Source organism: Ovis canadensis, chromosome 1, assembly GCF_042477335.2.
Source record: "Ovis canadensis isolate MfBH-ARS-UI-01 breed Bighorn chromosome 1, ARS-UI_OviCan_v2, whole genome shotgun sequence".
In the NCBI taxonomy this organism is placed as follows: Eukaryota; Metazoa; Chordata; class Mammalia; order Artiodactyla; family Bovidae; genus Ovis; species Ovis canadensis.
Window position 1 is genome coordinate 3048577 of NC_091245.1, and position 13115 is coordinate 3061691.

The 13115-nt window shown below is 59.2% G+C and overlaps 1 protein-coding gene across 10 annotated transcripts in view; it reads left to right on the forward strand.

The window, feature by feature from the left end:
• Window positions 1-13115, forward strand: part of HDAC4 (histone deacetylase 4) — a 299426-nt gene that overhangs the window by 261806 nt on the left and 24505 nt on the right. For all 10 annotated transcript variants that reach the window (XM_069583551.1, XM_069583520.1, XM_069583527.1 and 7 more), the window contains 5 exons: window positions 525-632; window positions 2543-2598; window positions 4117-4204; window positions 5729-5848; window positions 6475-6572. In XM_069583551.1, coding sequence (XP_069439652.1) covers window positions 525-632; window positions 2543-2598; window positions 4117-4204; window positions 5729-5848; window positions 6475-6572 — 470 coding nt within the window. The remainder of the gene's footprint in view (window positions 1-524; window positions 633-2542; window positions 2599-4116; window positions 4205-5728; window positions 5849-6474; window positions 6573-13115) is intronic.

Below are 13115 nucleotides of genomic sequence, written 5' to 3' on the forward strand. Positions count from 1 at the left end.
CCCCGGGTTGGGAAGATTCCTTGGAGAAGGAAATGGCAACCTGCTCTTCTTGCCTGGGAAATCCCATGGACAGAGGAGCCTGGCGTGCTGCAGTCCGTAAGAGTCGAACAGGACTGAACAGCAAACGGCTAATTCTAACCCTGCTTAACATTTGCTTTTGCTGACTGTGGGTGTAACTCAGCTGCAGTTGCAGTTTGAAAAAAGAGGTTGGGGGAGCTAGGTAACCTTGACATCACGACTCTTAGCTTGGAGTAACTTGGAGCCACTGAGAAAAGAAATGACACCTCAGAAAGCAGTGAGCACGCAGGTGTGCTATTTTGGGTGCATTTACCATTCTCTTCCTGTTCAGTATTTTTTGGCGTGTCTTCAAAAAAAAGTAAGCTGGAATGTGAGCCGTGTTCTGTGATTAGTCAGGGAGAGACGAGACCCTCCAGTTTCAGAGGCAGAGCACAGGGGACCCGGCAGGGCGGGGGCAGTGTGGCCCTCGGGGCAGTGGGCTCACCGCAGGCGCACTCTCTCCACAGGTGGACAGTGATACCATATGGAACGAGGTGCACTCGTCGGGGGCTGCCCGCCTGGCTGTGGGCTGTGTGGTGGAGCTGGTCTTCAAGGTGGCCACGGGGGAGCTGAAGGTCAGTGAGGACCTGCAGCAGGGGCTTGGGGTTGGGGGGAGAGTGCCCAGGGAGGGGGCAGCTGGCCGCCTCTGCTCCCCACTTCTGCAGGGCACCAGGCGGCTGTGAGGAGGGCGGGGCGCCCAGGTCTGTCCCCGCCGTTGACCCGCAGGGGACCCTGCCCCTTGTGGGAATACACACAGCCACGCAGCAGTACTCAGCGAGGCTGATCTTGGAGCCCCGCCCTCTCACAGTGGCTGAAAGACCAGGAGAGCTTTTGTCTGTAGGAGTTGTGTCATCCACATCTGACTAGTCATCAGAGATTGAAAAAGGAAGCTTTGTAAATATTTGTTAATTTAAAAATAATAGTACATCTGGCTTCGTGGCTCAGCCGGGGTCGTCACACCCGCTTCTGCATCTGTGGCTGGCGGCACGCAGCCTTTGTTGAAGCACACGAAGGCAGGGCAGCCTGGCCTAGTGCAGGGCAAGGAGAGGGGGCTCCTCAGGGGGCTGCAGGTCTGCGTCTCTGACCCTACACCCCAGTTCAGCGAGGGGCGCTGTCCTGAAGACATGTTGCTGTGCAGACCCTGAAACACACCAGCAGCCTCTGTCCTCCTGCTTCATGAGGGGCCTTGCACGCCAAGTGCGTCGTTTATCCTGACTTTGCACGGTGCTCGGTTGTCTGGAGATGAGGGGTCACGGAGGGCCCCAGACCCTTCAGTCGCCTCTTACTAGGCAGTGTTCACTGCAGCCCACACCCTGGGAACCGTGCCTGTCACTTCCCATCTCGTCAGGAGGGTCTCCTCCGCACAGGCAAGAGCTGGTTTTCCAAAGCTCTCATTTTCACCAGGAAGCTCAGATCCCACACTGACCACAGTCTCGCTCTCCCCAAGATGACAGCCCTGCCGGGCTGGTTACACACCCCCTATCTCTCTGCACAGGCGTTAAAGAGACGTCCAGGTTTAATGACGTTGATAAGTTTCACTGCTTCCTCGGGGTGCTGGCACAGAGGTGCTGTTCCACTGGGAACCTGTGTGCTCCCCCTACCACCGCCCCTGCCGCCGGTCAGCTCTGAGCTACACGGGAGTGGGCACAGAGCCGTGGGGGTACTGGAGAGGCCCAGGGTATGAGGTCCTGTCCAGGGACAGGGAGATGGTTGGGCGGTGCTGAGGGGGGCTCCCACCAAGTGCACCCCCAGCCCAGTCTCCGCAGCAGGCTGGGCACACTTCCCATGCCTGGCCAGCGTGGTCCATGGCCCTGGGGCCTCTGTTGCAGACCTTGACCACACAGCTTCCTGGGCTGGCGAGACTGGGCGTGCTGGTCTAAGCCGTCTTTATTACGGTGGCTGCAGGATGGTTTGCAGATGGTCCTTTTAAAGCCTGAGTGATTTCGGGGCCTGGAGGGGGCAGCCTGCAGCTCTTCTCCAGCCTGTCGACTTTGCTCACAGGCGATAGTGGCCCTTTTTTTGCACTACCCATTCCCCGGGGAGCTGAGCCACAGAGACAGCAGGGAAGCTGACATTACAGCCCAACCAGGGTACAGCCAAGCCCCGTCAGATTCATCTGCTCCAGCATTCCCATCCAGTTACTTCTTGATGGTTATAATCAGAACAGGGCCACAGGCGCCCCATCCCCTCCTTCCTAGACTCCCCCGCTCGGCAGCCCACAGCCTGGCCAGAAGACTGTTATGGATAGAAAGTCAGGAGTGAGCTGACCTTTTGTCTCCGTGATCTGTGATGACAGCAGGCCTCACAGAAGGGACCTGGGTGTCTCCGAACCACTCACAGGGAGCCCTGGGTCCTGCCCGCGTCTGCGCCCGGGGGCAGCTGGAAACCATGCAGACTGCCTGTGCTCAAGGGCAGCCTGTGATCTTTTTCTCACTGACCTGAAACCAATCTTCTGTCCGTCTCTCCCCGCTGGTGTCGTGCCTAGAACGGCTTTGCTGTGGTCCGCCCTCCAGGACACCACGCAGAGGAGAGCACGCCCATGTAAGTGGACACGTGGTCACTCACGGGCAGGGGACACGACTGTCTCACACCCCTTCCGTGTGCCAGGCCAGCAGGATGTGCAGCTGGAGTTGACCGTGACTCTGGAAAGATGCGGGGTGGGGTGGTGGGGGGCACAGAGGGGAGGCCGAGGGTGCAGAAGTGAGTCCAGAGATGCCACCTCCTTGTCTAGCCCGGGAACCAGCCCAGGAAAGGGAACGTCAGCTGCCCCAGGAGGAGTTCAGGGGGCACGTCCTTGTTCTCGGGCCTGCTCACATGTGGCCTTACAGCCGACCTGCTCATGCTCTGGTACCATGAGGCTCAAGTCGCCAGGCCACGACCACAGTGGTCAGCTGTCCAGCCTGTGTTTGGGGTTGTGGAGCAGGGAGGTGGCAGGGGGTGGCATGTGGACTCAGGGTCCATCCCTGTCTAGGAGAAGCCCCCTGCAGGAGTCACAGGACTTGACCCCACAAGTTGTGCCCAAAGTGGACACAGGAAACCCTCAGCGAGTGCCATATGGGGCTTCTCCCCGGGGCCTGAGACAGAAGACTCAGGGTTGGGGTCATCAGGATGAGGCAACGGGCAGAGCCTGGAAGGCTGAGTGCCAGCCTGTTGGCTGGTGAGGCACACACGTGCAGACAGCCACGGGGAGAAGCAGGAAGCACTCAGGCAGGGAGCCACCTTGACCCCAGTGGGGGCGTCGGGACCCGGCTACAGTAAGGGCCCTTGCTGTGGAGGGAGCTGTCGTCACCCGCGTGCGTCCCTCCCTGGCCCAGGACAGTCCATGTGGCCCAGCAGCGGGTGCTGACCGACTGGGTATCTGCTCTGAGGTCACCTTTCTAATCTGAGTCTGGCTTGTCACATGTTCTAGAGAGTGGGCTCAGGGGGACCCAGATGGAGCCTGGAAGAGTCTTGTCCCTGAAGGCTCTCTTGGGGGTCCCAGAGGCCAGCAAGGCAGGAGAGGCTATGAGTGCTTGGTACCCCTTCCAGACAGCCAGCACCCCCAAAATAAGCCCACCCAGGCTTCTCAGCTTCTGTGGCAGTTCAGGTTTAGGAGATTTTCATTTTTACTCGCCTCACTTTCTTAGCTTGTTTTTCCCGTCCTCTTGAAGCCTCTCTAGAATCATTGTATTCATCCTAGAACATGGAAAGATAAGCGGGGAGCAAGTGAAACAGTAACTTCTGTGTTCCGTGGGCCTTCGTGCCTCTTGGGAGGCTGGTCAGTGTATGTCCCAGGAGGTGTCCCGGGACACGAAGTGAAATGGACTCTGTCACCCTGAGAGCTTGGACGGGCTGTGTGCGGGGTCCGTGCGTGTGTGTGTGTGCGTGCGTGTGTGTGCGTGCGTGTGCGTGCGTGTCTCCATGATCAGTGTCAGTTAAGGTGTCCAGATCGCGTCATCAGAAGCCGTGCTTCACCAGACTTCTTAGACCCCTGGGATTCTCTAGTGTTCTCGTGCAAGCTGTGTGTAAACTAGTCAGCGCCCGCGTTTTCTCTCCCTTTCTCCTGATTCTCCCCTGCAGGGGGTTCTGCTACTTCAACTCCGTGGCCATCGCTGCCAAGCTTCTCCAGCAAAGGCTGAGCGTGAGCAAGACCCTCGTGGTAGACTGGGTGAGTTGGGGGGTGTGGGGCGCTGCCAGCTCGTCCCTACCCCACCCCCTACCCCCCAGCAGACAGAAGGGAGGCAGACTTCCCCACCTCCGCTGACGACTGGATTTGCGGACCTGCACTTTGTGGAAACTCCCTCAAAGATGCAGAAAGTAAAACCCCAAACCTGAGGAGTGTGCCAGCTCCTACCAGCCCGTCCTATCAGTGACCATGGTTCTGAAGTGTCCGGAGACAGGCCGGTGGTTGAGGGCAGCAGCTGGAGTGTGGTCTTGCCAAACCTTGTAGGAGGGTGGGGGGCGGGTGGGGCTCGTGGGCCCTTGGCACTGACGGGGGCCTGGCCACCCTGCCTCCCTGTCACTCCTGCTTCTGCCGGGTGACTGGGTTTTTACCAATTTAACCCCCTGTCCCATTTTCCCACGTGACGGGCCACTTCTGACAGTGCCCTGCCTGAAAGGGCACAGCCTATGAACAACGCTGTAGGATAACTGAATTCCAGAAGTAGGAGGTGGGCACTCAAGGTGTTCACTTTATTACTGCTTTTCAAGCCATAGATGGCAAGGGGAGGGGAGGAAACTCCCTTTGGATTTTATGATCCATTTCACAATTATTTTAGTTAAAAAAAATCAGGTACCTCGGGCGGGATTATCCTTTATGCTGCAGAGTTCCTCCTGGGTTTGGGAAAAGTAAAACCAGAACACAGCCCGGGATACCCCAAGCTCCGGGCAGCAGGTGCTGGTCAGAGGTCCTTGGTGCCGGGGCTGCAGGGCATCGGCTGCTGACCCTGGTCCTCACACGCCCAGTGCCTGCTCTGTTCAGCCCAGGGAGCCCCTCATCAGCCCCCCATGGGGAGCAGTCAGAGAGGCTGGGGGCGTGAAGCCCCTGGAGAAGGCGGGCACTCACCGGCTGCCATCCAGGGCTGTGCGGGGAGCTCTGCTGTGGCCGCAGATGGCGGCGGGTGGCACCTCCCCCACCCTCACCCTCAGGCCTCGGTGGAATCCGGCTGGTCCCCCGCTTCCAGCTGTCCTGTGTTTTCTCCAGTGGGCTCGGACAGCATTCACGCGCAGATTCTCAGCAGTTCCTGGGCTGAAAACTGCAGCTGGTCTGTAGCCCGCAGCTCACGCACTGGCCGCCAGCCACCCCCACTCATGTGGCTTGTCACCCCACCCGGGGTCTGGCACCCCTGGTGTCCCGGGTCTGCCCCCAGCTCTCAGCCCCTGGCAGAGCTGGCCCTGAGCCCACCCTCCCAAGTGAGCAGCCGTGGGAGCCACAGGCTGGCGGGAACGACGTTCACTCCAGCAGTGGCAGTGCTGCCAAGCTCCCCCCCACCAGCCCCTGACCCCTGGGGTTGGGGCAAGACACTGATCAAATGACCCTGCCTGGAAACGGCAGCCCCCGGAGCAGCAGGACACCCTGCAAACCTGCCACAGGCCATGCCCAGAGGGCCCCGAGCCGGGGGGCCCACCCCTGCTGGCGGGAGGTGCTGGCCTCACGGGAGGGCGCCGGCGCTGAGCACCCCCCGCCCCACAGGACGTGCACCACGGGAACGGGACCCAGCAGGCCTTCTACAGCGACCCCCGCGTGCTCTACATCTCCCTGCACCGCTACGACGACGGCAACTTCTTCCCAGGCAGCGGCGCCCCCGACGAGGTGAGCGGGGCCCCGTCCGTGGGCTCAGCCCATGAGCAGAGGGGGCCCGGCGTGAGTGAGGGCAGCCGTCAGCCCGGATCCCTCACGTGTGCCCCCACGGGCCACGTCTGGTCCGTGTGCCGACGACGTCCTGGGAACGCTGGTTCTAGCCTGAGCGGGCCGAGGGCTTGGGCCGGTGAGCACAGGCGCCCTCGCCCTCGGGACAGGCTTCTGCACAGTCACCACGTATGTCCAGGGCAGCGGCCCTCTCGCCGGTCGAGTGCCCATGGTGAGCTCCCGAGTGACCCCCGAGACTCTAGCGAAGGTCCCTGCTCTAAGCGGAGAAGCCCGACAGTGGGGAATCCCATCCAAGGAGACGGGCCCGCCCACCTCGGGGTCTCGTCCTAGAAGGGATGTCGGGGCAGACCGCCAGCTCGCAGTGGTCCCTGCAGCCCTTCACGGTGTGGCCCCTCCCTCAGGCAGGGCGCGCAGCCCCCACACTCTGCACATGCAGGGGAACAGGGTTCCTGCCTCTGAAAACTCCCCATCCTGAAAGGCAGCGTGTTGGAGGCGGGTGGGTGGGCGAGGGGCGCACCCCGAGGGCTGCCCAGGTCAGGTTATAGCATGCATGTCTCTCCTCTGTGCAGGTGGGCACGGGCGCTGGCGTGGGCTTCAACGTCAACATGGCTTTCACCGGCGGCCTGGACCCCCCCATGGGAGACGCAGAGTACCTGGCGGCCTTCAGGTGAGGGTCCTGGCTTCTGCCCCGTGGGGCACTTAGGGAGCAATTGGGAACGCTCCGCCGGGGCCCAGCTCCTGCGGGCTTCACCATTCTTCTCTGACCTTCACCTTCCCTCGTGAGCACCCCCGCTCCATCCCCAGGCACTGCTGTGTGCTGGCACCTCGGGGACCAGTCTTGCTGTCTCTGCGTTTTGGGGGACGAACCCCGAGGCTTCTCACAGTCTGCTCTTCAGGCCAGAGGTGGCATCCCCAAGACTGTTTCTCACCTTCCGTCTGCAGGGTTCCCGTCTTGTGCGTCATGTGGAAACCAGGACTCTATCTGGGGTCTTGATAGTAAGAAAGTGAGGGAGGCTGGGGGAAGGTGTCAGAAAGCATGAGGTTAATGAGAATCGGGTGCTGCGGTCTGAAAAGGCTCCTGATCTCCTAATTCTCTCAAAAAACCTTCTGTGAGATGATGGGAAACAGAAGTGAGCATCCCTCCTCTGCTGACTTAAAAATCGGGAGGTGACTCCCCTAGTCACTCCGGTTCCGTTGTGTTAGGCTGGGCTGGGCGAGTCGGGTACAAGGTGATTCGTAAAACCGTCTTTGCTTTTGTCATCGAGCCACGATTTCTGCTTCGACGTGGGCCACACTGAAGGGACTCCTAGGGCTGGCAGCACTGGTTGCCTCCTCCTGTTGCAGTCGGAGCGATGCCTGGGGGGCGAGCGGCGGGGGGCGGGGGGCAGCCCCTGGCAAGTGTGCGTCCAGGGCCCCTGGGAAGGAGGAGAGCTCTGATCAGTAGCAAAGCCCAACAGACCTTCCATCTTTGTTTGAGACACGGCCTCTGCACCAGGCTTTGGAGCCCATCAAGTTTCCGAGGGACTCTCCTCCCTTCCTCTTGAGCGCGTGCTCTGGTCGTCCTGCCTGCGGGCTCGTGTGTGTGTGTGTGATGTCCTATATCTGTGTGTGTGTGTGTGTGTGTGTGTGATGTGCCTGCACCTGTGTATGAGTGAGAGAGTGATGTGCCTGTATCTGTGTGTGTGAGAGTGTGATGTGCGTGTATCTGTGTGTGTGTGTGATGTGCGTGTGTGTGTGATGTGCCTGCATCTGTGTGTGTGTATGATGTGCCTGCATCTGTGTGTGTGAGATGTGCCTGTATCTGTCTGTGTGTGTGAGAGAGAGATGTGCCTGTATCTGTGTGTGTGTGTGAGATGTGCCTGTATCTGTGTGTGTGAGACGTGCCTGTATGTGTGTGTGTGTGTGTGTGTGTGAGGTGCCTGTATCTGTGTGTGTGTGTGAGATGTGCCTGCATCTGTGTGTGAGATGTGCCTGCATCTGTGTGTGTGATGTGCCTGTATCTGTGTGTGTGTGTGAGATGTGCCTGTATCTGTATCTGTGTGTGTGTGTGTGAGATGTGCCTGTATCTGTGTGTGTGAGAGAGAGATGTGCCTGTATCTGTGTGTGTGTGTGTGAGATGTGCCTGTATCTGTGTGTATGTGTGTGTGATGTGCCTGTATCTGTCTGTGTGTGTGTGAGAGAGATTTGCCTGTATCTGTGTCTGTGTGTGTGTGTGAGATGTGCCTGTATCTGTGTGTGTGTGTGTGTGATGTGCCTGTATCTGTGTCTGTGTGTGTGTGTGAGATGTGCCTGTATCTGTGTGTGTTTGTGTGTGTGTGTGTGTGAGATGTGCCTGTATCTGTGTGTGTGTGTGATGTGCCTGTATCTGTGTGTGTGTGTGAGATGTGCCTGTATCTGTGTGTATGTGTGTGTGATGTGCCTGTATCTGTCTGTGTGTGTGTGTGAGATATGCCTGTATCTGTGTGTGTTTGTGTGTGCGTGTGTGATGTGCCTGTATCTCTGTGTGTGTGAGATGTGCCTGTATCTGTGTCTGTGTGTGTGTGTGAGATGTGCCTGTATCTGTGTGTGTTTGTGTATGTGTGTGAGATGTGCCTGTATCTATGTGTGTGTGTGTGATGTGCCTGTATCTGTGTGTGTGTGTGAGATGTGCCTGTATCTGTGTGTATGTGTGTGTGATGTGCCTGTATCTGTCTGTGTGTGTGTGTGAGATATGCCTGTATCTGTGTGTGTTTGTGTGTGTGTGATGTGCCTGTATCTCTGTGTGTGTGTGTGATGTGCCTGTATCTGTGTGTGTTTGTGTGTGTGTGTGTGTGTGATGTGCCTGTATCTGTGTGTGTTTGTGTGTGTGTGTGTGTGTGATGTGCCTGTATCTGTGTGTGTGAGATGTGCCTGTATCTGTGTGTGTGTGGTTGTGTGATGTGCCTGTATCTGTGTGTGGGTGTGCCCCACCTCTGTGCGTGTGTGCACGTGCGTGCCTGTGCACATGAGCATGTACATGGCGGCACGCGTGGATGTAAGCACGGCTGTGTCACACCTGCAGCTGGGATCCTAGCAAAGGCCAGGCCATCAGAGCTTGACCGAGGGCCCTCCCTGCCGCCTGCCCTGGCCTGGGCTCTGGGTGGGGTGGCCTTAGGGGTCACACAGCCTCTCGCAGCGTCTGTGCCCCGGCCTCAGGGGTGGCTGTCTGGGTCTGGCGATGCAAAGGCCAGGCCCCAAGGGTGGCTTCCCCTGCGTGAGGCCCCGTCTCCTGCCACTCGGTTCCCGTCAAACAGCGGCTCAGACAATGAGCTGTGCAGACAGTGAGAGCAGCCAGTTCAGACAGGACCCCATCGCCTCCTCAGAAGGCCAGCGAGGTCGCCACCCGGACCGCTCTCTCCTCCGATCTCAGTGGCTTAATGCTGTTGTCTCCTCTTCCCCTTGGTAAGATGTAATGCAGTCATGGCATTATCCCCCTCCTCACTCAGGGGAGAAGGACTCCCCCCAAACAGACACCACGTCTGAAAACCGCTCACGTACACAGTTAAATGTCAGCTTCAGGAAATCAAACTGGCCTTTACCAGTTTTGATGTGGAGGCCATCACCACCCGGCCCGGGATGCCCTCCAGCCACCTACATTTTGTCATGCCCCACCCCGAGAACTGGCCCTCCTCAGGGGCTTCCTGGGGAAGAAAAGTGTCTGGACTCGGCCCTGAGAGGCATGAATACAGCCCAGTGACCTCTGATGCCTCAGGGGACCCAGCATGGCTGAATTCTGGTGGAGGCTGTCTTTAAACTACAGGTTGCTACTGCTGCTGCTAAGTCACTTCAGTCGTGTCCGATTCTGTGTGACCCCATAGACAGCAGCCCACCAGGCTCCCTCATCCCTGGGATTCTCCAGGCAAGAACACTGGAGTGGGTTGCCATTTCCTTCTCCAGTGCATGAAAGTGAAAAGTGAAAGGGAAGTTGCTCAGTCGGGTTTAAAGTGATAAAAATGGCGGTTCCCTCTTCCTTCGGACCAGGTTCCGACTGAACCGGCCTCCAGGGCTATCTCGGGGTGCTGGGCACGCTGATGGGGTGGGAAAGCGGGCAGGAGGCGGGTCCTGGGGGTCGCCCCCTCCCCGCCTGCCAGCGTTACGACAGACCCCTCACCCCTAGCTGCTGTTGATGTCCCGTTTTAATCTTCTGCCAAGTGTGTACATGGTGATGCCCTATCAAGTGAACTTTTTAAAGCTCAAATGGCCTCTTTGAAAAGGAAAATTGTTTCAGGGTTTTTTTCTTTTATTGATTTTAATGTAAAATAGCACTTTGAAGTTTACAATTTATGGTTCCCTGGGCATCGATCGGAGTGGGGAAGGAGGGTCAGAAGCCGTTTCCCCTCCTCTGCCCGCTCCCCGGGGGCCCGGACGACGCTCGCCCCATGCCTTCCAGGCGGCACCTTCTGCTGAGACCCTCGCCTGCCTCGTTGCATTTCAGGAGATCAAGCCCGAGATGAAGAAGAGATAAGAAAATTGCCCCTAATGAAAGCCAGAGGCAGCAGCACTTTCTCCTGGGCCTGAGACTCTGGGAGAAAAGGGGACCTTAATTCAAACCATCCAGGCCAGCAGCTTTGAAGTCTGCTGAGCAGCGAGCGGAGGCCTCCGGGCCAGGAGATGCTGGTGTACTTTTCTTAACCCCTCACTTCCCTGCCGCCTGGCAGCGCGGGGTGCAGGGGCCGGGACTGCCGCTGCCCTCAGAGCGCTGTGTGGGGAGAAAGGCCTTGTTACAAAGGTGCTCAGGGATGGTGGAGCCGGGACTGCTCACGCTCCCAGAGCCTGGTGTGGGTTTAAAGGCCATGTTATAAAGGTACTCAGGGATGCTGGAACCGGGACTGCTTCTGCTCTCAGAGCGCCGTGTCGAGGGAAAGGCCATGTTATAAAAGTTATCAGAGATGCTGATGAAACTGCCTGTTTCCAAGTGCAAGCCTTCATCTCTCTCTGAGTGAGGTTGGCCTCTCTTCTGAGCAGCTGGGCAGGTTCATTTCATTTACCCACCCTTTGAAACCCTGCAGGGAGGTTGAGGGGCTTTTGTTTCTCCCACATTTTTCTTTTTTAAAAACACCGGTTGGTTGTTGTTGAGCTAAACTGTACATAAAACTTGACCCTCTGAAACACGTGTGAACCTCCAGTCCGGGGCGCTGGCTGCGTTCACGATAGCGTGTCTGCTCCAGGGAGACTGTCCCTGAGGGCCCAGCCCCCGGGGGCCGAGAACACACCCACCTGGACCTCTCTGGCGGCCACTGTAGCTCTTCAGAGGCATCCAGGTCTTCTCCTCAGCAGAGCGTTTATCCGAGGACATTTCTACTGCAGTGGTCTTAGAAGCAGAAGATAGAAGTAAAACCTCGGAGCTGAGCGATGCAGCGTTTAGCCCACGGTCGCTGCGCCCGTGTACAGGTGGGGGTTGCACGCGCCTGTCCTCGTGGGTGGCAGGGCCCCGGGTGAGGCGGGCCTGTGCCGATGGCATGCGGCGTGCTCCTGCCCTCAGGTGGGGGCCTCGTGGTGTCGGGGCGGGGGACGCACCCACAGCCGGTCATGGAGCTTTCAAGCACAAGGCTTCCTGGGGGCTGACGGGCGGGGCCCAGAGCGCAGGGCCGGGAGCGGGGCGAGGTGCCCGCCCGCTGCCCAGGAGCCTGTCGGGGGTGGGGAGGAGGGACGTCCACACCTTGGCAGATGGAGGCTGGCGAGCAGAGAGCGAAGAGGCCAAGCCTCAGGGACGCAGCTCCGGTGGGGGGCGGGGCCTGTGTGGGGAGACGGCAGCAGGGGCGGCCTTCGGCGGCTTTCAGCCTGGCCGAGGCCACGGCATCACTGCTGGGGGGCCCGGCCCAGGCAGTCACATTCCCGTCATCACTGTCTTGCTTCCCGTCCCGACTCTCAGCAGAGCTTGGGTACTTGATAGCAGGTGCTGGGCCCCTGGCCTGCGGTCCTGGTGGAGGGGGCGGGGTTTCAAGAGGATGTGGGCCCCCAAAGCAGGGGCTCAGAGGCCGGGCCCCCAAAGCAGGGGGACTCAGAGGCCGGGACCCCCAGGGCAGGGGCTCAGAGGCCAGGCCCCCCTGGGCAGGTGTACAGAATTCCAGATCCCAAAGGGCACAGACCTCCCCTCGCAGAGCATGAGCGAGAGGAAGTTTTCGATGATCAAAGCACCGTCACTGAAATGGTGCTTTCGGGCTCCTAGCGGCAACCTCTTATAAAACCGGGCCTGGATTCGGGGCTCAGCCGCAGTCAGCGTCCTCTGCCTGGCACCTCCAGCCAGTGAGCGCTCTCCTGTCTGGAGACATGAACTGTGGAGCCAGCAGCAACACGGGCTTGAGCGTGAACAAGGAAGCCTGTGGGGCGAAGGCTCCAGGGCCCAGCTTGCGTGGACAGTGCTTCTAGGACATTCAGAGGGTCAGAAGGGAGCCAGGGGCAGCGTAGCAGCCGGAACCCTGGTTCCAGCCAAGGCCCTGGAACCAGTGGGCACAGCCCCCGAACATAGCGCCGCAGCCCACTGGCCACCAGGTCGTCTGCCCCTAGCTGGCGTTGACCGCCAGTCTGGTGGATTTGTGCGGGCCCCAGTTGGGTGGTGTATCGAGAAGTCATTTCTCTTTTAGAAGTTGGAGCCAGCTGTTGAATCAGCTCATGCATTGAAATTTCACTGTGGGTTGGGATTGGCATGTTGGCACGGCAGAGTCTGGCCGTGCGAGGCTACAGTGCAGCTGATAAGACATGATTCTGGGGGCTGTAGGGGCCCTGTAGCATCCCCGGGCACTGCCGCCTTTGTAGAGCCACCAGGCTGGCCTGAGCAGGAACAAGCCTGTCAGCGACATCCACCCTGTTCAGCCTGCCGAGCCCTGGCCCCCAGCCTGGCTTTTCCCCGTGGAAACCTGGCTGCAGGTATGGACTGTCCAGCGAGCAAAGGATGGAGGGGTAAAGGGGTAAAGGATGGAGGGGCAGAGCGTGTGTCCAGGGCAGAGGCGCTGGGCTGGGTCCCAGGCGTCACAGGCCAGGAGCTCAGCTACGCGGGTGGTTTGCGCGTTTGCATCCCATCCCCCGGGGTGCAGAGGCCCCGGGACCTCCGCTGATTGTCCCTGTTGCCATCTCCCCTCAGCTTTCCCACGTCCAGAGCTGCACCTGGCCTCCTCCTCTCTCAGGGTCTCCTCCCTGAAAGCGGATGATTGGTAGTCTGCTGCCCTGGGAGGCTCCTGGCCCTCAATGCTGT